Below are 23,976 nucleotides of genomic sequence, written 5' to 3' on the forward strand. Positions count from 1 at the left end.
GGCAAGCGTAGATGTGGAGCCTTTGGCCAACCAAAAACCAGCGTAGAGGAAGCCAACCCCGCCGTGTCGTTCAGCGTACCTTCATCCTTAAGCTGGTTCTCTCGCAGGAATGATTTCAGCTTCCGGAAACGATACTCGATTTGATATCTCTCCTTTAGGTAAATTTCAAAGCTTGCGTCTGTTTCCTCCAACTCTTCGAGTTTCTCGATCGTGTTGAACAACCCTGCCTTGTGCCTTTCCAAATCTTCGAATCCCAACTGACATCTGTTAAACCGGCCGTAGACGGGACATACTTTTGACGGGATACTTTTGACAACCACCGATTTTCCTTTGTTCTTGTATGCTGTCAGACGCGTCCTCGTAGCTACCGTTTTCGACCCCTCCTGTGGTAGCAGCGGCTACATGCAGCTGTAGCTGTCAAATGCCCCAAAAAAATAACTCCACTGTGTTTATCACTGAGAATCGGATCGAATCAATTATGATTGCAAGAAAATTGTTTTATGTTGTTAATTTTATTTATTTTTCGTATAAATTATTAATAAAAATAATACTCATGTTAACATTAAATATTAGTTGAAATATTCTTGTTTGGGTAGAAACAAAAATTCAGTTTTGTTGAGCATACAACAAGTTCCCGAGGTACGTGGCAATCTACGATATATGCCAATTCATAATACGCGAATGTTTCATAAACAACTGCCTAAGCTTTTTGTTCCGTAAAATTATGTATTTTAAGTTTATAATTTTTTAACTTTGAGTGCATTTATATTTAAATTTTTGGCAATACGTAATCTATCGATTTTAAAACATGAGCGGAACGCGTATTTTGATTATGGCGTATATTGGATAATGCCTGTACGAAATTTGGCTGTTGGGTTGGGGTTTGATAGCGTATACTGGGAACTATGATGTTGCACTATATTCATAGAAAGAGCGGAGTGGTATTCAATGCAGTTGCAGTGTTTATAAAATAAAAAAAAACTGTTGAAATTGTTAAAACCATCGGTAGGTGTTTATTATATGCAACGCGGTAAACTTTCTTTTAAAAAATTTCATCATACTATGATTTCTTTTTAGAATATGGATATCGATTTTGAGGAAATAGCTCCTGCACTTGCTGAGCAAGTAGCAACATTGATGATGCATTTAATAGAAGACGAGGAGGAGGAAGAGGAAGAATCCCGTCCAGCAAAGGTCCGTCGATGCTGGACAACGGACCTCTTTTTGGAAAGGGAAGATGTGTGGGGGCGTCTTCTTGAGGCAATTGATGGTGAAGGACCCAATTATCGTATACATGACTTTCTGCGTCTGGATCGGGAGGAGTTCCTCCACATTTTATCGTTGATAGCCCCAAAAATTTGCCGGGAGAATACGAATATGCGGAAAGCCATAACACCGAAACAACGGCTTGCCATCGCGCTACGCTACTTGGCTACAGGGGACTCATATGAATCCCTAGCCTATTTGTTCAGGGTAAGTTTTTCAAAGCAAGATATGTATATTCTTCTACTAACTACTGATTCTGTTCAGGTTTCTAGCCGATCTGTATCCCATATCGTCCAGGAAGTGTGTTCTTGTCTAATACAGGACCTTAAGGAGTATGTCAAGGTAATATTTAATTCATATATCTTATTAAGGTTTACTAAATCGTATTTGGCACTGCTGGCGCACTTGTAGCGGGGTCGATTATCGTCGGGGAGAGTCATTTTTCTAAACCTAATTGAACGGCCCCTTTGAATGCAACATTGAATAATTAGTCTCACGGATACAATCAAAACCAGAATCCCCAGTAGCAGGAATGAAACGCAGAAACAACTTTCGAGATTGTGCTATCAAAACAGAAGTATCTTATCTATAGAAATTATTCAATTCGTTAAGCAAACTTTGCATAATTGGATAAAAACTAGCATGACAATCCTTTAGTGGTTTGCGGTTGTGGTTTTTTCTTGACCTTAACCTTGACCTTGACCTTTTGCTTGACTTACTCAAGCAAGGAATGGAGCTAACTTGAAACGTGATTGTATGATCCTACTCGACAGCATATTAACACACGTTGAACAGAAATGAGACTGTTAGAAGCAAACTCTGTAACATAAATATTGGTTAATTTAAAAAAATTGTAATTGTTCTATTAAATGTGCACAAACGCCAATGTTTCTACATCTCGGAACAACAGCTCGCACAAACATGTAAATGAATGACCCGGAATCCAAGAGAAAACTATTGCAGGTGATGAATGGATGTCGTTAAGGATCTGGATGTGAGGGTCTTAAGAGGAGCCGTGTTCGAGAGCGGTCAGAACACTGGCACTGTCGGCGAAGATGACGTCCGGAATGTCGAACCGGAATCTTTCGTCGGCGGCAAGTCGGATGGCTATTGCTTCAGCTGAAAAGATAGATGTGTGGTTAGGGGAGCTTGATGGCTCGGTTTTTGAGGCTGGAATGGATCCCACAGCCGGTTGACTACCGATTTACGGAGCCGTCTGTGTAAATGTGGTGATGGTGCTGGTATATGGTCCGGATCAGGAGCGTTAAGGTGCTATTGGCGATGTGGCTGTTATTTCCGGTTCCCCGGAGAGTGTGTTTTAGTTACCAGGGACGTATGACCCTGCGGATGGATTGGATGATCGGAGAAAGCTGGTGGTTGGTGAGTTGGTGCAGGTCGGTGTTAACTCTGGTAATGAGGGCAGTTGCGTCGATTCCTTTCTCAAGGATCCAAACCCTGTAATGACCGGAACGTTTTCATTCCATTATTGCGCAAAATAATTCAGTACTGAAAATACCCTCGTTCCGGCAGTTTCAATAAATTGTTATAGAAATGTAGATTTAATATTAAGTTAATGAAGATTCAATCGCATATTTACTAGCTCTATGTTTAAGAGTAGGCAGGCCTTATTTTGTCAACAAGTAGCCCTTTCATATGCGTTAAAGAATGGGCCCAGACCGCATAAATTTATATGCCTAACATGCCCCACATTGACAGGGTTCATTTTGAAGCTACAAGCGCAAACGTTATTCAATCTGATGCGTTGATATTGGCGTTTTCACCTAAAAAGAAGAAATGAAGTATCCGTGCTTTGCACAAAGCTATCTTGTTGTGCTTTGATTGTATAGTAGTAAACAAATATCTTTTTGGAAAATTTGGTGGCTCTGAAAAGAGCCAATGAGTGGCAAAAATGGGATTTCGCCATGGTGTTTGTGCATGCTGCTGCTGCGACATGGTGATCGAGTTGTTCGGTCGGCACGGTGATCCAGTTGTCCAGTCCAGAAAATATGAAATAGAAAATTAGTTCATGATGTGAACAATGAGGATGGGTTATGTACTTACTTATTTACTTATCAGGCGATACAACCGCCTCGCGGTCTTGGCATCCTGCAGAAGTCTCGATCGGTTCGGTGATCGTGGCGTTAGTGGCACCAGCCTCCACAAAGCAGAACCGGACATACAAATTCCAACTGGACCGTCTTTCCTTACGCAAAACGGATTATTCAGCTGCTGCCAAAATAAGGCAAGATAGCCAGAAATGGCAGTCCAAGACCTCGTGAGGTTGAAAAGCCAAAGGAGAAAGACGACGAACAAGGATAGGATAGGATAGGATAGGTATGACAGCATAGACAAGGATAGGAGAGGATAGGAGAGGATAGGAATTACAGGTAGTCATGGTCACGGTTTTGAGAGGCATAATAACTTGTAACCTGCTCGTTCATCGTATTGGTTACCGCCTGAATCAGCTTGGCACAAAACTCTGGGTCACTTTGTTCAAAAGTGGCAACTTGTGCCTCCACAAAATCACCCAGAGCTCTGGCCTTGGTGACCGTACGACGAGCAGACGATGTCTCACAAATCCTCTTAACCGTTTCCAAACATTCAGTAATTTGGAGGGAACGACTATTTTGCTTCCGCTTTCGCGGATTTAATTGCCGTCCCGGAAGCATGGTGGATGTGGATGGGGTCGGTGGCAATTCTTCCAAATGCTCCCGCGATGAGGCACTTGGCAGAATGCCGGATGAGGGTAGGACCGGTGGGTGGGAGGGGATCATGGTTGATGTGGATGGGAGTGGCGACGATGCTTCCAAATTTGCCTGAAATGATAGATAAAATTATTTATAACTATTGATGGTAACTTTCGGAGACACAAATACCATATTCAGCGTATAATTAAAAATATCCCGCGCGCTATAAATATTGAAATTTATATAATAAAATGGATGTTTTCATTAATTTAAACAACACCCCTTCCCCCCCCCCCCCAGGCACCCCTTCCTTCCTGTACACGAATCGTTAACAGTTTGACAAAATTGTTGGTCAAATTTTGAGTTGACGCTCCGTGTACTGTATTCATAGTTGCACGTTACACATAATATTTATTTAGATTTTTATTTTATATCTTTTCAGCTGCCGTCCAGTGCTACAGAATGGCTTAAAACATCGAGCGCATTTGAGGAAAAGTGGAATTTCCCTCATGCTATTGCTTCAATTGATGGAAAACACGTATCCATCAAAGCACCATCAAATTCTGGGAGCCAGTTTTTTAATTATAAAAAAACATTCAGCATAGTCCTTCTGGCTATGGTAGACGCCAACTATAACTTCCTTTTTGTTGACGTCGGTTGTCAGGGACGTATATCTGATGGTGGCGTTTTGGCAAACAGCCTGATCTATCACAAACTGGAACGGAACGAGTTGAATATACCCCCTCCAGAAATTCTCCAAGTTCCGTATCAGATAAAGGTTCCATACTACCTTTTGGGTGATCAGGCGTTTGCCATGAAAGAATACTGCCTCCGTCCATTTGGAGGAATGCATGCGGCAGATTCCGTGGAGCGTCATTTTAACTACAGGCATTCTCGGGCGCGTCGAACCGTGGAAAATGCGTTTGGCATACTATCACAGGTGTTCCGAGTGTTCCTGAAACCGATAGAGTTGGAACCGCCCGTAGCAGAAAAGGTCGTCTTAGCAGCTGTTTACCTGCACAACTTTAGACGACGACAAACGCTATACAATTTTTCCGATGCACTTCTGCCACCCAGTACAAGTCAGCCTTCCTCATCGATGATAATAGAAGAACTGGATGATGTAGCAACACCAGCTTCAATGCTTCCGATCCCTGCTATACCCATTAGGCCAACCAGAGCATTGCAAAACATGCGAACACATGTAGCCCATCATCTTAAGTGGAATGACCCACTTTCTTATCCTCTACCACAACCCCGAAGAGCTGCACAATAATAGTAACATGATCACCAGCATTATCATCAGGTCAGGATGGGATTTGATCCCCGGTCCTGCCGTAAAAACCGTTGCTGGTATCCATGTTGGCAATCGAACCGCCCCGTATATAAATATGTGTGGCAGCGCTAGGAAGTATCGACAATCACTTATATAGATTACTTACGGAATTCAAAGTTGGCCGCGGTACCGTCGTGTCCTGCAGGAACGCCATATGCTCATAAGCATACCAACTGTGTTCTACAATGTCATCCGTCCCTGCAATCACGTTATACTTTGTTAGATACAAATAAATAAATAAAAATCCAAATTATTTACCTGCTCCAGTCACCATACTACGCGAAATGTCCTTGCGAATCCGTCTATAGGTGTTTGAGAGGTTTTTCCACTTTGCGTGGACAACCTCGTGCGAACGCCCCATAACGTTCGCAATTTCCTTCCATGCCTGGTGGCGGATCTCGGCATTTTTGTACATGCGATCCGTGTCCTTCCACAGGCATGTGTATGATTTTACCAACTCTATTAGTTGGAGAACTTCCTCCACCTCTTGAATTGGCTGGAATAAGAAATAGGAAACAAATTGTTAGTTATATAGCTACAGATTAAGTCCCTTGAAGGCCCTATATACAATATAAGTGTGGTATCTGTACCACCTCGAACATGTCCACCGGGGGAGCGTTCCCCTAAGCGGAAACTACTAAGAGGAAACCTCTAAACAGATTGAAAACTGGGGGTCCTTGCTTCTACTGGTCGGACAGGAGGGGAGTGCATTGTGAGTTTCACCAACCACCCCCCCCCCCACTCCGCGGCCACTCAGTCCATTGAATCTGCTGTTCAGCCAAAAAGGGGTCGAGGGGGGATCGATCTTTTGAGGATCCTTTATAAGCTCCTTAATGATCTTAAGTTGAATCCGCCGCTGCTGCTGTTACCTTTTTAACCTTTTTAACTTCATAAATTTCGTGATACTTACATTTTTTACTTGCTTCTGACCCGATTTCTCCATATTTTAAGCAATGAAAATTTTTAAGTAGCAACACTGCACAGCCAAACCGACAGACTAACTTGCGTTTCTGGGAAAGCGTTTAACGATCACTAAGGAAAAAGCATGGTAGGTGAAGTCAAAATGGTAAAAAAAAAATTTTCCCAATTTTTATTATTCCGGAAATTGCTGTTCAACAAATCAAAAGCAATGAATTTAGCAATTAATGAATATGCAACAATTTTACCAAAACCAATCCATTTCCGTTTTATGTAAAGTATCAGCTGGTACATTTTATTTTATTTTGACCCTACCGCTAATGCTGTAGTTTCACTGTGTGCGGCTTAAAATCGATAAATTTAAAAAAATAACAATTTTCCATTCGTTTCATAAATCATTTCTTTATTTACATCATAAATATACAAAACAATATTGAACAGTATAAGAACATTGTATTTGTGATCGGTTGTTTATCGGAAACATTTGTAAAAATGTTGATATAATTACCATTTCGCGGGTTGGGTAAATTAGCAGGAAAATAGATAATATTCACAGCTTTCCTATAAATCATTCCATAATATCAATTAAGTGAGGAGAAATTTCTTCAAATATAGTATTGACGAAAAGCGCTACAATTCTTAACCATTTAGAAACATATATATTCATTTCCGGAATCATAACGGTGAATTTTTAAATTTATGTGTTGACTGTTCGTCGCACGACAGTTCAACTCCCCAACCTACCAGTGCTAACCACCACATCCCCGATCCGTCATCCAAGTCGCCGGCGTGTTTCCCGCATACATCGGGTTACAAGCCGGCGACTTGAGAACAATAGGTCGCTGGAGCTGTCAAAAGTCGCCTGTCAAAAGTATGTCCCGTCTACGCGAAGCTTTATACAAAAAAGGCTAAATTTCAAAAAAAAATTGCCCGATCCTCGCCATAACTGCTCGCTTCATGCGCGAATGCTCGTTACGCTCTTAGAGCAGCTCAGCACCATACCAGTTCGCCGTTGGAACGAGCAGCACAGCACACACCCGTTCGCTCTCGCGTGCAGTGGCGCTCAAACATTTTCTCGCTTTCCGCAATGTGCCGGGCACTGCTCGAACCATGATCCTCCGCTTGAGAGCCCCTGAGTGCGAGAGAGCGAACACACGTGTGCAGGGGCGCTCGAACTGTTTCTCGCGCGCGGTTTTGGTACTGGAATGCAGCGCGCATTATAAAACCGTATGGAAACCCCTGCAAATTTTTGCTTCTCTCTTTCCTTCTTCGCTCTGCCCTGAGCACGCTGAGCGACAGTCGTGCTCTGAATGTGATGGGGGGAGGATGTCGCACGCGCACGGATAAGCCGAAGCGCATGACCCGGTGTTTGAATGCAGATGGTGTTATTATTGTTCGTGTATTTGCGTGTAGGTGAGCTACGGTAGCCTGGAGTTTCCCTTATTGACGATCGATTCGTGTTTGCCGCTTCCCGAAACATGTTTTCTGCGAGAGATGAGGTATGGTTCAGCATCTCATCTACGACGAAGAGCATCATTTCTCAACTCACCGTCTTGTTTTTTTCCCCTAAAGGAGCACTGGCGAACACGAGGAGTGCAACGGAGAGAAAGAAACATGAACGGGTTTGTTGAATAAATAATAATTCAGCGTAATATCACAATCTAATCCGAGTGTTATTGTTTGCTTTGTTTTGATTTGCGCTGCCATACCCAACCAACCATACTGACAGCGTCCGGAATAACATTGCCTGCGAGAGCGAGATCACCATGACCGAAACACTGTCTTTCTTTCTCACGCTGCCTATGCTCAGAAGAACTGACGAACGATATGCCGGACGGTGCAAAGATCAGTCGAATGTTTGTGAGTCCGTGTTGGTTGTCAGCGCTTTTCTTTCAATCAAAACATAACCGATCAGACCGTTATTGTGAGTTAACGAAATAAAGAGTTTTAAAAAAAATGATAATGTCTCGTAGAACGTTTTTTAATCGACATCGGCGTACGGGAAGCCTGTACAAGTTGAATGCTAAAAGGCTGAACCGACTGAGCAACTTTGATGAATCCTCTGGTAGGTATAAATAAGTGATTAAAATTGTGGATGAGGTATACGTAACGAAAGTTTAAAAGTGTTTATGCCACGGATAAACCATTATTGTTGTGCTTAATTAGAAAATTTCATTGTATTTTAGATGATGTTGATACTATTGACGATGGAGCAGGATTCAGTGCGTGGAATGCTCCTTCAGCAAATTTACAATCATCCGGCGAGGAGGCGAATTCCGAGGATCCTGAGGAAGCAACAGCTCGGCACGGAAAATATGGGGACATGTCGCTGAAAGAATGTCTTCGATACTGTGCTTTGGTGAAAGGGATCCCTCATGAAACCATGAATTTAATTCTGGACGTTCTCCGAGAAAAAACTCCTTATAATTTACCTAAGGACGCTCGGACACTATTAAAAACGAGCCGAACAGCTGCATCAAACATCATCAACGTTGAAGGAGGGTTGTATTGGTACAAAGGCGTAAAACAGTGCCTTTTAAATCGTTTCCGGTAAGTAAACATTGTATTTAATTAGTTTTAAATGCTAATGCTTTATTTTCTTTCAGCAATACGACTTTACCGGCAGAGTTGTCGCTCAACGTATCAATCGATGGGTTGCCGCTGCATAATAGTAGCCCAGCTACATTTTGGCCTATACTGATTTCCGTACATGAAATGCCCTTGGCTCCTCCAATGACGGTGGCTATCTTCCACGGGATAACAAAGCCCCCTAGTATCGAGGAGTTCTTGCGACCTTTTGTGACCGAGCTAAACGAATTAGAGGAATTTGGATTGACTATCAATAATATGCAGCACGAAATCAAAGTTCGGGCTGTAATAGCAGATGCCCCGGCAAGGGCGTTTTTGAAAGGTATATTTAATATAAAAAATGGTTGATGGTAATTTAGCCTCTTTAATACATACATTTTTTTTCCAATGTTAAATTAATTCTTTTCCAGATGTTGCTAACTTTAATGCCAAGCATGGATGCTTGAAGTGCACCTGTGTCGGTGAGCATAATTCTAGCTCGCGTACGGTTGTCTTCACTGATTGCGATACACCGCTGAGGACAGACTCCTTATTTCGACAATTTGCGTACGGGATACATCATAAGGAACCATCCCCTTTCCTAGATTTACTATACATAGACATGATAGAAGATATAATAATATCGGATCGGTTACATTTATTAGATCTAGGAATTATGCGGAAACTTTTAAAATGATGGGTTTTAGGGCGGTTAGGGCAACCCAAATGGTCTACTGCCACGTGCATCGCATTTTCCAAAGCTCTGAAAGCGATAAAATTGCCTAACGAAATACACCGTTCCTTCCGTAACATTCAGGACATAAATTATTGGAAGGCGTCGGAGTATAGTTCCTTCTTGCACTATGCTAGTGTAGGAGTTTTGAAGGACTACATTGCTGACGACCAATACAAGCATTTTATGTTATTTTTTTGCGCAATAACAATTTTTTCTTCCAATGCTTACAGATCGTACTGGGAGTATGGTGGGCAGCTTTTAAAAAGTTTTGTCACCCAATTCCCTCAAATTTATGGGACCAGGTACATGACTAGCAATGTGCATAATCTGCTGCATGTGGTTGAGGAGATAAAAAAGTTTGGCCCTCTGAATACTCTATCTGCGTATCCATTTGAAAATGAGCTTCAACATTTAAAGCGCCTATTGAGAAATGGATGGAAAAGCTTACATCAAATTGTAAATCGATTATCTGAGCTTGAAGATTTTCAAAGTCGAATGAATCAAGATGCTGTTCCTTCGCAAGTCAATTTGACAAAGCATGGCAGTGAAGTAATAATCGAATGTAATGGATTCAAGTTAAAAAAAAAGTTTCAAGACTCGTGGTTCCTCACGGTTGAAAATCAGGTAGTACAGTATAGCAGAGCTTTATATACATCAAGTACATCAGTGGTAATCATTGGAAAGCGTTTCAACGACCATTCACATTACTTTGAAGAACCTTGCAATTCCACCAGGCTTAACATCTGCCATGTAAATATAAACAGTAAAAATATAAGTAAAAATGTCGAGTGTCATCCAGAGCATATAAAATGCAAGTTAGTATTAAATAGATTAGATGTTGAAGGGAATGCTGTACTAATTCCTTTACTTCATACTTTAATGTAATAGTTTAAGATGTAAATATAATTAGGTTAAACATATGTTTAGTTGTTATGTATTTTTGTTGCTTTATTATATTAGGTGAATGTTGAAAATAAAACCGAAATACGTAACCTGTAATAGATTTGATTAAATATGCATACTATATTTTTTATTTCATTTGTAGGCATTTATTTCAGTAAATTCAGGCATTTCTTTCAGTAAGCAAAATTTAATTAGTAGTGCAACGAGTTAATTAGCCTCCATTAAATTCTTTATGGTTTTATTTAGTCCAAGTAAAAAAATGTAAAAAAAAGGGTAATAACTAAAACTACAACACTTTTTCATGTAATGACGGCCAGGCCGCATGTCTAAAAATCTACAAAAGTTAAACAAAACGAAACACATGAAAAACTTACGTTTGTCGAAGATGGCAAGATGTCCTCACAGCACCTTTTAAATTTAAGCGATCCTTCGCATATTTTAATTTCCGTTGCATAAACCTCTTAAAAAAAACATCAGAAATATCACTTACCGCACTAGCATCGCGTTTCATTATTGCCAAAACATGGGTGTATGCCTGTAATGACACTTTCTCAGTCTTGCCATGCCCGGTCCAGCTACATTGTGCAAAGAAAGACCGGCTGAAAATGAGATCAATGGCCTCGTGCAATCTATTGCTTGCATCCCTGCCAATGATTTTCATTTTCAGCCAGTTTTCGAAAGCAACTCTGTTATCCACATCGCTCCCAAGTCGGCTATTCAATTCCGCAAGCTCTTGGGCGGTCTCAATTTGTTTGAATTCCTTCAAAGGATGCTGCTCCGTTGCCGGTCGAGCACCACCTAGCATCTCCAACATTGTTCGTTGGAGCGCTATTTGTTTTGTATTTATTTTATCCTGTTTTCGCAGTTGATCGATTTCCCGTTGCATAGCTTCTAATATTATGCATTGTTCCGGAGAAAACGCGCGAGCTACCGCCTTCTTTCTTTCCATTTCAGTAAGATTCCGCCGACCAACCGCACCCGTTGCAGCCGATGTGGATGGATGCGAAGGATCCGGCACGACACTCGCTGATGCAACAACAGCAGTGGGAGCAAACTTCCGACCAACCGCACCCGCTGCAGCCGATGTGGATGGATGCGAAGGATCCGGCACGACACTCGCTGATGCAACAACAGCAGTGGGAGCAAACTTCCGACCAACCGCACCCGCTGCAGCCGATGTGGATGGATGCGAAGGATCCGGCACGACACTCGCTGATGCAACAACAGCAGTGGGAGCAAACTTCCGACCAACCGCACCCGCTGCAGCCGATGTGGATGGATGCGAAGGATCCGGCACGACACTCGCTGATGCAACAACAGCAGTGGGAGCAAGCTTCCGACCAACCGCACCCGCTGCAACCGATGTGGATGGACGCGGAGGATTTTTCACGGCACTTGCGGATTCGGCAAGTGCAATGGGAACCGGCTGCTTAATAACCACACTTGCTGCAGCAGATGTGGATGGGCACGGATTCTGCACTGATGGTGAAGCAGCAGACGACCACGGAACTGGAACCAGTATCGGCGTAACAGTGTTATCATTGCACTGTTTAGAACAGTACATATGCTCATCCAAAATAATAGACGCATTCATTTTGCACGATCCTAAAAATTTATGTAGAACGTTTAACACCGTCAATTGCAACAGCACTGTTAGTCTAATGTTTACACTCACGTCTCTTTATCTTACAGATCCACGGTTCAAATCTTCTTCAGCAGCATCGGCAGACAAATGCAACCTAGGTAAAGAAAAAGAATATAATCATAGATACCACGCAAAACATATGAAACACCACGACAAAAAAATAACCAGAATACCACAAGTAAACAACGCCACATGATGGTGTTGTGTCATTTTTTTTTGTGCAGTTACACACACATACGTAGATTTCTATCCGCCATGATATGCCGGACCATCTGACGGTAGAGATGGGCGTCCGTCATACGTCTGACGTCTATCGCCGCCATGACATGCCGGACCGTCCATGGGGAGAGCTTCCTTTCGTCATAAGCGTCCGGCATACGAACGGTATGACGGACGATGTCAAAATGGTCGGTTGGGTAGCGCCTCTGGCCTATGACAGCTTGGATCCGAAGGAAATGGGTGAAAAAACTACGTGAAACCACGCGTTCGAACTGTTATAATTAGCTAAATCTGCTGCTCTCTAAGGCAAGATTTAGTATCGAGATTTAGCTAAAAGAACTCGAAAACCGCTATAAGCCTGCTATAAAATGTCAGTTGGGATGCTTCCGGAATCTGTCTTGCGAAATCGGACACGTTCCAGCGTGTTGAGCCCTTTCACTGCTACTCTCTTCTTCATTTGCAATGCCTTGATTTTCTTGTCCATTGTAAATTATACCTTGTAATGTTCACAAGAAAGAAACGAACGAACGAACGCGATGGCGCGAAATTTGAAACGATTACGCGGGACAGATCGTTGCCCTTGATCGCGGGGCGAACTAGCGATGGCGCGAAGCGTCACGTACAAAACTGCACCTTAAGGAAGACCTTACACTTCCTTTTACCACGATCCGGTTCGAAGGACCAAAAAATGTGAGAAATATTCTCGAAACTGGTGAAATTATCGCGGTAAAAATCGTAGTAAAGTGAAACCCGTGCAGTCTTGGCGTCGTTCCGTTTGTAACTGTTTATTCATTCGTCCTAGTTCATTTTACATACATAATTCATTCGAAATTCATCCTTATTTTCCTGGTTGTCAATTCGTGTAGCGTCAAGCAGTGTGTGTTTACATTATCTGTGTGTGTTCTGTCGTCTTAGTTCGAAAATTGAAATTCATGTAATATTTCGTAACCTAAACAATGTGTGAGCGGTAATTCTCACACAATGTTTATAAATCTATGGAAGCTTTTCCTATACCATTGCCTTCCCACTATATTTCTTTGTCGTCTTTCTTTTCCCCTTTTTTTGCTACGAATTTAATCGGACCCATATTATGTGCTTCAACCATGCCGGGCTAACATTCTCTATCGTATTGTTCTCGCGATGACGCAACGAATACTATCGGACTCGCCTCATGTGCTGCGACTGTGTTGTACTCACTTCTTTACAATTTCCTCATTTCACATTCACTCACACTTACCAAGCGGGTAAGCGTCTCGTGCGTTATGGGCTTATTTCCTAGTACTGCCTTTATCATGACGCTACGTCTTAAGCGCTACGGCGTTGCCGGACTCACGTTCTTCAACCTTATTTTCACAGAACGCTACGGATACTACCGGACTCGTATCGCGTGCTGCGGCGATGCCGGACTCACATTCCTCAAACTTATTTTGCACTTCAACGCTACGGATGCAACCGGATTCGTGTCGTGTGCTACGGCGATGCCGGACTCACATTGTGGCAGTTCCATTGTACATGGAGATGTACAGTAAAAGTATACATGCAAAACGCCTTTACGCGCTTAATTTTACTTGTCTGTAGGTGTCGTGAATATACATTCAAACACTCGAGCAGGAGTAGAACAAATATGTGTATCGGAAATCAGTTACACACATACATTCAATGGTCTTTAAAACGCAGACACGTATTAAGTAGACCATAATTTATTCATCATCGACAGAGCAACACGAACTTCAAGAGCAGCAAAAAATGGATGTTTTTGTCAGCATTAAAAGTCTAACGGACTTAAAAAAAATCACGTCGGACGAGCAGCGAGCGAGTTGGTTCGGTTGTTGCAGGAAGCTGAATTACTTCCGCCGACGCAATCTTGCGAAAAGTGTAACCGGGCAAAAGCTGACGCGCCGAGCCAATGGATGCAAATGGATTTGCAAACCAACGTCGGCCTGCGCCGGATCGGAGTGCACTGTGCGGACCAACAGCATTTTTAAAACTCCAGGCTGTCGCTCCCACAGTTGCTAGAACTGACATACGAGTGGTCCCGGAACAGCACGAGAACAGTTGATCGTGCCGAGTGTCGTGCTGGAAAAGCGGCAGTGCTCCGGTGGTACGAGGTGCTCCGTGGCATCAGCTCCGAGTACGTCGAGCAACGGCATTCAACGATTGGTGGTAGCGGACTTACTGTGGAGACCGACGAGTCCGTTGTCACCAAGTGAAAGTACAATCGCGGAAGGATGGCAGATAACAACCAGGTGTGGCAGATCGGTGGTATCTGTCGGGAGACGCGCGACATATTCCTCGTGCTGGTGCAGAAACGAGATGCTACCACACTGTACAGCATTATCATGCGGCATGAGGCACCGGGGTCTACAATCCTAACGGACGGATGGCGAGCCTACAACGGGTTGGAAAACAACGGCTACACTCATGCTATGGTCAACCATAGTGAAAACTTTGTACACCCGAACGACCCGTTTGTACACACCTAGAGCATCGAGAATTTAAGGCGCTGGATAAAGCCATTTCTCCGTTCGAAAGGTAGCTATATTCTTAACGGAGTCTTTTATGTTTCTTAACTCGTGTCTTTTTTTTTTTTTTTGTTAAAAGGCACACATCGAGGATCGTTGATTCACTGTTTGAGGGAGTACCAGTGATGTGCAAACTGAATCAGAATGAGTGAATGACTTAAATCTTAGCAATGCATTATATGATTTAAATCATCACGAAGAGTTATTTCAACTCACCTTTGATTTAACTCTCCGTGCCGACTAGCCACTCACTCACCACGTTTTTACTCACTCACCACGTTTTTACTCACTCACCACGTTTTTACTCACTAGAGAGTTAAATATCGTATTGGCATATCGCATTGGTCACGATCACACGATGATTTAAAAAAATACAATACGGTAACGAGCGGGGCGGTCCGGTGGCCGAGGCGATAATGGCGCCGGTCTTCACACGGAAGCACCGGGGTTCAAATCCCATCCAGACCGCCTCCCCGTAGGTAAGGCTGACTACTTTACTACAGGTAAAATTAAGTCACAGAAAGTCATAAATGACAGGCCGAGACCTCTCGTGGTTGTAGTGCCAAGAAAGAAGAAGAAGGTTATTGCTTCCAGTACTACTTGATATTTCCCTGTTATTGCCTTAAATATTGTGTGATCGTGACCAATGCGATATGCCAATACGACATTTAACTCTCTAGTGAGTAAAAACGAGGTGAGTGAGTGGTTCAAAGTGAGTTGAGAGGAGGTGTCGTAAAAAGCCCGTTTTGACACATGGAAAGAAGTAGAAGAACAGCACCAGTTAGACGTTTACTTGACCGCATCGAATCAGCTGGTTATATGTGTTGTTTATTATTCTCGATGCAAGAACATTATTTTATGATTTGTTTTCTTCCATTCTGCAGTTCAATATCGTTCGGAAAGCTTAGATCAAATGAAGAAATCAGGATATTGTAGTGTGTCAGTGCTATCTGAGGTGATTCTGTTTTATATTTATTACTGTTTGAGGTGGTAAAGATTCAGCGCCTATATGGACAGGGCAGCTTTGACTGTATCGGCGTCACAGGCGGTGCCGGTTTGCATCCCCGAACTATTGGTTGATCCAAGATATATGATCGTTCCACTTTTTGACCGATCTGCAAGCAAAAAATAGAATCCAGATACATGCTGGATATCTCGCACGCGGAATGGGTGCAGCTATTCATGAAGTTTGTGCAGAACGAATAAAGCCGTACTGGATTTGGCGGAATCGTTTTGTGCATCACCGTGCTCCGTCTTGGTCACTATCCATTGGGATTGTGAGTGTTATATGTTCGATTAAACACATTTAAAATTAAATTTCATCAATAGGACAGCAGATCGAGCTTCATCAATGTATGCTAGAGATCGCTTGACCAACAAAGAATGCTTGACCGCAGCTTGTTTACGTTTCAGTCAAGTAAACGTCACAATTTTTTTCAAGATGTCCGACCGAGAAATCGCTGTTCCGACACATCCTCTCAATTCACTTTGGAGTGGTTAGTCGGCACAGAGAGTTAAATCACCAATGAGTTATTTAACTCATGAGTGAGTTAAAACGCTGTGAGTGAGTGGCTAGTGAGCATGGAGAGTAAAATCATTATTCAAGAACAAACTCTTAAAGAGTGAGTGTAAGATGTAAATCACTTTTATAACTCATTCACTCTACTTTAATTCATGCTACTGAGTGGTTATTCCCATTACTAGTACCAGCTGAAGCGATCGGGATCCAACAGCTTCATAAACATTCTGCGCGCCATCAAGGATGTTCAAGAGTTTGAGTAAGTCATTTTCCTACATTTATCATTTAGCTGCAAATGCAGTTTTAATCAGTTATCCTTCCTCAAGGTGGCTAGCGAATGCCAAACAGCGGATTTATCGTGCATGTGATAAATCTGCTATTTTGGAACTCCGATTCCTTCCTCCACGTGGTGCTGGCTGGAATATGATGTCCTCTTGCGACGATCATATAAGAACAGGATCGGAGAAATATGTTTATATTTATATTTTATCTCAATAGGAGTCATTAGAAGAAATGCGATGAGGAATGTTTTCACACCAAACACTCCAATGCAATTCAATTAATACGATGGACACATGCTCCCTTCCATGTTCTTCGAGGGAGAAAGTACGATCGAATGTCTTCCCGATCATATCACGCGTCGGTAGGAGACCCGTTCTTGTGCGGTAGCCGTCGCATCCAGGAGCATCCATTTCAATTTAACATACCCAACAAAAAGTAGCAAGCAAAAACCACTGTGGAAAATGAAAAATTATGTTTTATGTTTGAAACTTTACAGGGTTTCCGAGTAGAACTTTCTGGACTATGGCCAAGTTGATCTAGACACAGGCTAGGTTGAAGTGGAGGATGGCCAGGTTGAACTGAAATGTCAAATTTGAATCGTTTCAAAACTTCAAGAGCAGCAAAAAAATGGACGTTTTAGCCAGCATTAAAAGTCTAACGGACTTAAAAAAAATCACGTCGGACGAGCAGCGGTTGGTTCGGTTGTTGCAGGAAGCTGAATTACTTCCGCCGACGCAATCTTGCGAAAAGTGTAACCGGGCAATGAAGCTAAAGCTGACGCGCCGAGCCAATGGATGCAAATGGATTTGCAAACCAACGTCGGCCTGCGCCGGATCGAAGTGCACTGTGCGGACCAACAGTTTTTTTTTTTAAACTCCAGGCTGTCGCTCCCACAGTTGCTAGAGCTGACATACGAGTGGTCCCATCGTATTTGAATCGTTTCAAATTTGACATATCAGTTCAACCTGGCCATCCTCCACTTCAACCTAGCCTGTGTCTAGTTCAACTTGGCTATAGTCCAGAAAGGGTAACAGATCGCCAGTTCTACCTGGCAATTGTTTACTTCATCCTAACCATTGCCCAGAAATGGCTCGCACATCGTTAGTTCTTCTCGGAAACCCTGTAATGATGACAAAACTTATAGTGTACTAAATATGCTCCTTTTTATCTGATGCAGCGGTCTGCAGCAATCCTTACCAATCCAGAAGAGTATTGGTGAAACCCCGATGTCCGACTGGTTTCTCGTTCCATCCAACCTTAAGTTTGGCACGCGCACACCATGTTGCCGACCATGTAACGGTAGCTGATGGAACCCGTTGGCATCGTTCAATTGACGAACCAGTACATCAGTATGCCGCCAACATTGTACAACCTATGCTCGACTCTGACGATCAGAAACCCGCAACCGACGTTCTCACATGATCGGTCGTACCATCGATGTTTCATCGATAAAACGATTAAAAGACGATGCACGATGCACACAACCAACACATTACACACCGAAGTTCCACTGATCGTAGTAGATCCGGAAGCCGATAACAAATCAGAAATCTGCTGCCGATGCGGTACACCAACAGGCAATAATAAGATTGATATCCTTGGGAGGAGAAACAGGCAAAGGGAGTGCATGGGAAATTAAATATAGGGTAAATGTTAAAAGGGCTTATAGGTAAGTTAAAAGACCAATGCGTGAACCATAAAAGAGATAAACCGCCAATGAAGTCTTGGGCTATGCATGTCCGTTAATAGATATTACAACATTGAAAGCAATAAACTTTCCCGTTGTATGAACCTGGTGCATTTCGTCTGACTAACTGACGCTGATGTTAATACGTGTCAGGTGTCTTCCATTCTGCCCTGTGCATCGAATGTTCCACCCGTCGACAAACTCGATATGTGTTCCGAGTTTCCATTCAATACTCAAATTTCGAGCTCAAATTCGCCAGTTTATTCGATTTCCCACTTTGACTTCACGTTAATTAAGCTGGCACTACTGTTGAAAACGCATTTAGGAAACCGGATTGAGAGCACATGCTACAAAAATCTTAGTGCACGCTTGAACCGCCCAATGTTAAAATGTGCAGGCATGAACCCGAACAAAAGTAGAATCATAACCGATAAGCATACGTTGAGAAGATGCAGAGCTGATGAAAATGCATACCTGTGCCTGATGAGAAAGAGTTCTGATTACTAATGGAGCAATTTTATGATTTCTTAAGAGCAATCTTAAAGCCGCCTTTGACAACTGATGACCTGCACTTGATGATTAGAATCAATGCTTGGTTTGATGTTCATATGTGCACCATTTCTACGAAGTCTTTTAAAATTTATATCGAAGCCGGTTCTCACTCGTTTTCTTTACGCTATTTTATTTTCACAAGTTACACAAACAATATTCTTTTTTTCGGATGTGCAATAACGCTTGTATTAGGTACAACACAACATTTACCAGATAACATTATCAAAGCAACGGTATAGCAACGGTAGCTATAATTATATTAACCTCTAGATACTTTAAGCTCGCTTATATTAAATTCACTGTCCTGAAGTATTCTATTTTCTATCGTATTTCTAATTATTCACTTCACTATTTCTGTGGTCATGTGGTAGTGTGGTTTACTTCCAGCAGTGCTAGAACGCATTTCTAGCAAATCCAGTTATTACATTTCATCGGTGAAGCGGATTCGGAAAACTTCGGAAACGCTTTGCCTCCTTATCTGCATCTATACACTTTATCATCTGAGGAGATTGCAAACTTACTCTTTCCCACTCTTTCCCAAATAACGATCCACTTTTTGTTGTGTCGAATGTTTAGGATCTGCAAGCAGTTCATTGTTCCGATTCATGCGAAGGTCGGTTTTGAATTATCTCCTTTCTTAACTGCTCTTCGGGCTCGTCGTTGTTCGCGCCAGTGTCCTGTTTCGGCACATCTATGATCCGTTTAATACTATATTGTGGCTAGTTGGAGCACAAACTGTGAAAATGTTCATCCCGGGATACAGGCCGGGATATCGGATTGGCAGACGATGGCGCACGACCGTAAGCGGTACACGAGATTTTCTACAGCACGCCAAGATGGCGAAGCGATTGTACCGCCTGACCAGTAAGTCAGTAAGTGCTCCAAAGTGTCGCAAATGTTGCAGAGTCCGGATGAAGTGGTATCTGAAAGTAAGGGATTCTTACTTTGATTACGGTTCACTAAACAACATGAAAAATAATTTCCTGACCGCACTGTATGGCATTGACTACAGACCAACATCAAACCGCGAGATTTACAGCAATCCCAGAGTTTCCTCTTGGTAGAGAATTTACATTTTTTCTAGCAGATCCTCAGTATAATCAATCAATTTACACATTATTCCCACTGGTCCTGTCGAGCAGTTTCCGCACAAGGTCCTCAGCTTTGTACCCAATTTTGTGCTCGTGTGCAACATTCCATATTGCTATCCCTCTTTGCCAGTATGGCAATGATCGTCTGTGCTGCTCTGTCAATTCTTCCACAGCCTGTGTCGATGTGTATGCTACAGCTCGACCGTGTAAAAACACGACAATTCTACGTGAAGCGCGATATTGGTATGTATTGGTGCGACGATGAAGACTTGACAAGTACGATGCCGGTACAAAAACAATCTATAAGCCAAACTGAACTAACATATATTTTGTTTCTTTTTAGAAAAGCGAATTTACCAGCCGAAAAAAACATCATGACGTCGAAATCGTCCCTGTATCGAAAGCGCCGTCTCATCCTTGAAGAAGAGGAACGAATTATGCGGGAAGAACGTGATGCAATGGAGGCTTCCGGCTCTGTTTCGGTACCTGAATCGGGGGCTTCCGGCTTTGCTACGGAGCCGGCATCGGAGCCCATGAATTTAGGTAAGTTACACAGGTTTTCTAGGTTTGCTTGCACATTTTTAAAGCTTGTGAAATGGTTACAAACTGCGTTTGTTCTTTTATGCGTTGGCTTACGTTATCGACCGAAATTTGTCGATGCTGAGCAGAAGCAAAGTGTAGTGTAGTGGGTGGAAAAAGTGCAGTGAAGTGAAAGTTGCTTCGTTTTCAACCCCATTTCGGAAACGATAATTATTTTTGTAGAAAAAACTATTCTCAGCTACTATCGTTTATGTTAGCTAGTTTATACACTGTTTCGTATAGTTTTCTTCCGTGCTAAACAGAAGCTTTTGTTTGGTGTTACGAGAGTGAAAGATAGAATAATGAGTTTCCTCGTTCTTTAATCCTGCCATTGCAAGAGAATCAATTAATTCAGATAAACCCTGGCGAGAGGCAAATTAGTTATTTTCCGTCACCATCCAGGAATCACGAACCCACCGGGTTCTAATCCGTTTAGTCGCGTTGTGTTTTTAGCGTCAATATTGTAGCATTCGCGTCGCAAAGTCGATATGCGAGGTCATTCGTATGGCCATTCGGGTTGTTGTTACTGTTATGACGATCCGTGACGATCCGTAAAAACACCTATTTTACGTGGTAATTGTTAAATAGTTAAAAACGTATTGATTGTCTCTAACAACTATGCGTCCGTTGGTTACGCTTTCGGGTGGATTCATGTGGCAAGCCTTTCTGGAAATAGTTTATTTAACCCTACAGCGTGCATATGCGGCAAGTTACAGTTTAAGTAAATGGTCACATTCTAGAATTAAGTTTCAAATGAATTTACATATTTCTCTGCTTCTACTGGGTATCGTTAATAATGTGATTGCTCTGCTACACATGTTTTAAAAGGTTAAAACGCAAACCGCCTAATTTCTTGATAACTTGTATCAAATGGTCGCGTTCGCAACAAGTCAGATGTAAGCAAGCTTCAAACGTCTAATTTTATTTTTTATTTTGCTTCGTTTATGTTTCTTTACAGATGTTTTATATGATTCCAATATTGTATCAGTAGATAGCGTTGGTGGTGGTATAGTGGGTAGTAGTATAGATGTAAATACTACCGATATTGATGATGAAGTAGAAGAACCGGCTGAACTTCGCGATGATTTTTGGACGGAAGCTTATAGCTTCTTGAACGATTTTTGAACGTTGAAAGACGCTTTGAAATATTTGGCAGTGGCAGGGCATCTTTCTCGAAGTTTTCTCAACTTGCTGTTGGCGATTTTAAGAAAGTTTGGACACCCTGATCTACCGAAAGACGCTCGTTCGCTTCTCAAAATACCCAGGGTAAGCAATGAGATTCAAACCGTTGCAAGTGGACGTTTTTGGTATCCGGGTATTGAGGTTGCCCATAGAAATGTTTTTAAAAATAGCCCTCCACAAGTGACGAATTTAAGCCTTCAAGTATCGATTGATAGACTTCCACTCTTCAAAAGTAGTGTCACTCAGCTTTGGCCAATTCTATTCAAGGTAGAAGAGATATCCGATTGTCCGGTAATGGTAGCGGGTGTATTTAGCGGCCAAACCAAACCCGGTAGTCTCGAGCAATTCCTGCGTCAAATAGTTGACGGTCAACAGGCATACAGTTTGGTGAACATGTACTTCCAGTATGTATTAAGGCCTTCATTGCTGATTCACCAGCACGGGCTTTTATTAAGTCTGTTATGAGATTTTCGGGTAAACACGGTTGCACGAAGTGCACTACCGTTGGAGTGCATGTGCAACCCGAAGGTAAGGTAATTTTTAATCCTTCTCCTGCACCCCCGCGTACTGCTACTAGTTTCCGTGCAAGAGAGGATAAAGAACACCATAAGACTATACATACCCCCTTAGAAGACATTGAAGGTTTAGATATGATCAAGAGTTTTCCAGTTGCTGATCGATTGCATCTTCTTGATTTGGGTGGTAGTCGTAAATTTCTGCAGGGATTTATGAATAATAAAATGGTTAGCTTTGATCGGTGGACAAGTGATCAAAAAAAAATTTTTTCTCACTTTTTGGTTAAAACCAAGCTTCTTTCCGAAGTACACCGACCATTTCGATCGCTGGAAACACTTCAGTATTGGATAGGAACCGAGTTTAGATCTTTTCTGCACTACGTTAGCCCTGTAATATATAAAGATTTCATGCATGAGGTAGGCTATAATCATTATCTACTCTACTTTTGTAGTATTCAATTTATTCTTCGTCAACCCATGCGCACTTACATTCTCTTGCACGTAGAATGCTTCTTAAATTTGTTTCAGATTTCCCAATTCATTATGGTCGCACCCATATGAGCAGCAACATACACAATCTTCTGCATGTTCATGAAGACGTTGAAGTGCATGGTGAATTGGACAACTTCTCGGCATATCCTTTCGAGAACTTTTTACAGTTTCTTAAAAGGTGCGTGAGGAAAGGTTTTAAATGCTTAGAACAAGTAGCTGGTAGATCCAAACTGTTTGCCTCGATGAATGTAATCTCTAGTTCAAACAAAAACGTGTATCCATGTGTAACTTCGGATGGCTGTGGGTTGCATATTACTGCCAGTTTTGTTTTAAAATCTGTGTTTAAAGATCAGTGGTTATTGACAACATCTAACTCAATAGTTAAATTTGTAAGGGTGGAAATCTCCTCCCAAAATATGTTTATTATACATGGCATTCAATACGAAAATAACGTAGATTATTTTCACGTTAATATTGAAGACGATGTTTCGCGTATGGAATTAAAACTTAGTGAAATAAGTATTTACAAACTAAATTCTTTTCTTCCATCAATACCAGTCACCTTGACCATTGAATCTATAAAATGTAAATTAGTAGCCGTTAATTTGCCTCCTCGTCCTCTAGTTTATTTTAATGTAGATGAATTTGTAGACGATACACCCCCACTTATATTATTTATTCCTTTGTTACGCAGTTTTAATAATAATTGATAACATACTAATGGTGGTGGAATTGGTGGCAGTAAAATTATTATGGTCATTAAAACCTAGTACACAGTTGGAAGACAGTAGAGACGATGAGGATCAACAATCCAACTAAGTTGAAATGAGCACCATTCTTCAATTAGCAACAGACGTTGACGACATGGAATAATGCCCTTACGAATCGCCAGGGAACACATCCTTTTCAGAAAGGAAAAAAAGTAAAAAAATGAGTAAGGCATCGGTTCTGAAGCTTGTATAATGTGCTTGTAATTACGTTTTATTTAACCCATATACTTTGCTCCAATTTCAACAGGTGCAATCCAGGAATACGTTTTCACCAAGTCTGCTTTACACATTGCTCATCGTTTTCCTACTGCTAGGAGGAGATGTGTATCGAACACCGGCAGACGGAAAATTGTCTGTGTCTCACTCAACATCAGACATCGGATCGGCAAGTCGAGGGAATCAGTTTCATCATAATGTTTTAATAAATACAAATTTAACAGCACAGGTAACTTAAAAGCAAAACTCAGAAATCGAACTGCTTCCACAATTTTAATTTCATTTTTTTTG

The 23,976-nt window shown here is 41.9% G+C and overlaps 4 protein-coding genes across 5 annotated transcripts; 3 read left to right on the forward strand and 1 right to left on the reverse strand.

Moving 5' to 3' along the window:
- Nucleotides 1-567: 567 nt before the first annotated feature.
- On the forward strand, nt 568-5,888 carry LOC118517730 (putative nuclease HARBI1). Of its 2 annotated transcripts, XM_036064182.1 has the most exons (4): nt 568-1,005; nt 1,078-1,473; nt 1,531-1,608; nt 4,396-5,888. In XM_036064182.1, exons 2-4 carry the CDS (start codon nt 1,081-1,083, stop codon nt 5,227-5,229), a joined length of 1,305 nt encoding a protein of 434 aa, XP_035920075.1. In that variant the 5' UTR covers nt 568-1,005; nt 1,078-1,080; the 3' UTR covers nt 5,230-5,888. The 2 variants fall into 2 exon arrangements, with proteins under 2 accessions (XP_035920075.1, XP_035920074.1); XM_036064181.1 differs by having other exon boundaries at nt 568-1,473.
- LOC118507938 lies at nt 5,375-6,232 on the reverse strand. The gene is made up of 3 exons (XM_036047252.1): nt 6,200-6,232; nt 5,548-5,785; nt 5,375-5,487 (listed from the first exon to the last, which is right to left on the reverse strand). The coding sequence occupies exons 1-3, from the start codon at nt 6,230-6,232 to the stop codon at nt 5,375-5,377; spliced, it is 384 nt and encodes a 127-aa protein (XP_035903145.1).
- Nucleotides 6,233-8,169: 1,937 nt separating this feature from the next.
- On the forward strand, nt 8,170-9,297 carry LOC118507961. The gene is made up of 3 exons (XM_036047288.1): nt 8,170-8,272; nt 8,394-8,757; nt 8,814-9,297. The coding sequence occupies exons 1-3, from the start codon at nt 8,170-8,172 to the stop codon at nt 9,142-9,144; spliced, it is 798 nt and encodes a 265-aa protein (XP_035903181.1). The 3' UTR covers nt 9,145-9,297.
- Nucleotides 9,298-20,243: 10,946 nt separating this feature from the next.
- LOC118517732 lies at nt 20,244-22,472 on the forward strand. The gene is made up of 2 exons (XM_036064184.1): nt 20,244-20,474; nt 21,469-22,472. The coding sequence occupies exons 1-2, from the start codon at nt 20,306-20,308 to the stop codon at nt 21,633-21,635; spliced, it is 336 nt and encodes a 111-aa protein (XP_035920077.1). The 5' UTR covers nt 20,244-20,305; the 3' UTR covers nt 21,636-22,472.
- Nucleotides 22,473-23,976: the final 1,504 nt, after the last annotated feature.

Source organism: Anopheles stephensi, chromosome 2, assembly GCF_013141755.1.
Source record: "Anopheles stephensi strain Indian chromosome 2, UCI_ANSTEP_V1.0, whole genome shotgun sequence".
NCBI lineage: Eukaryota > Metazoa > Arthropoda > Insecta > Diptera > Culicidae > Anopheles > Anopheles stephensi.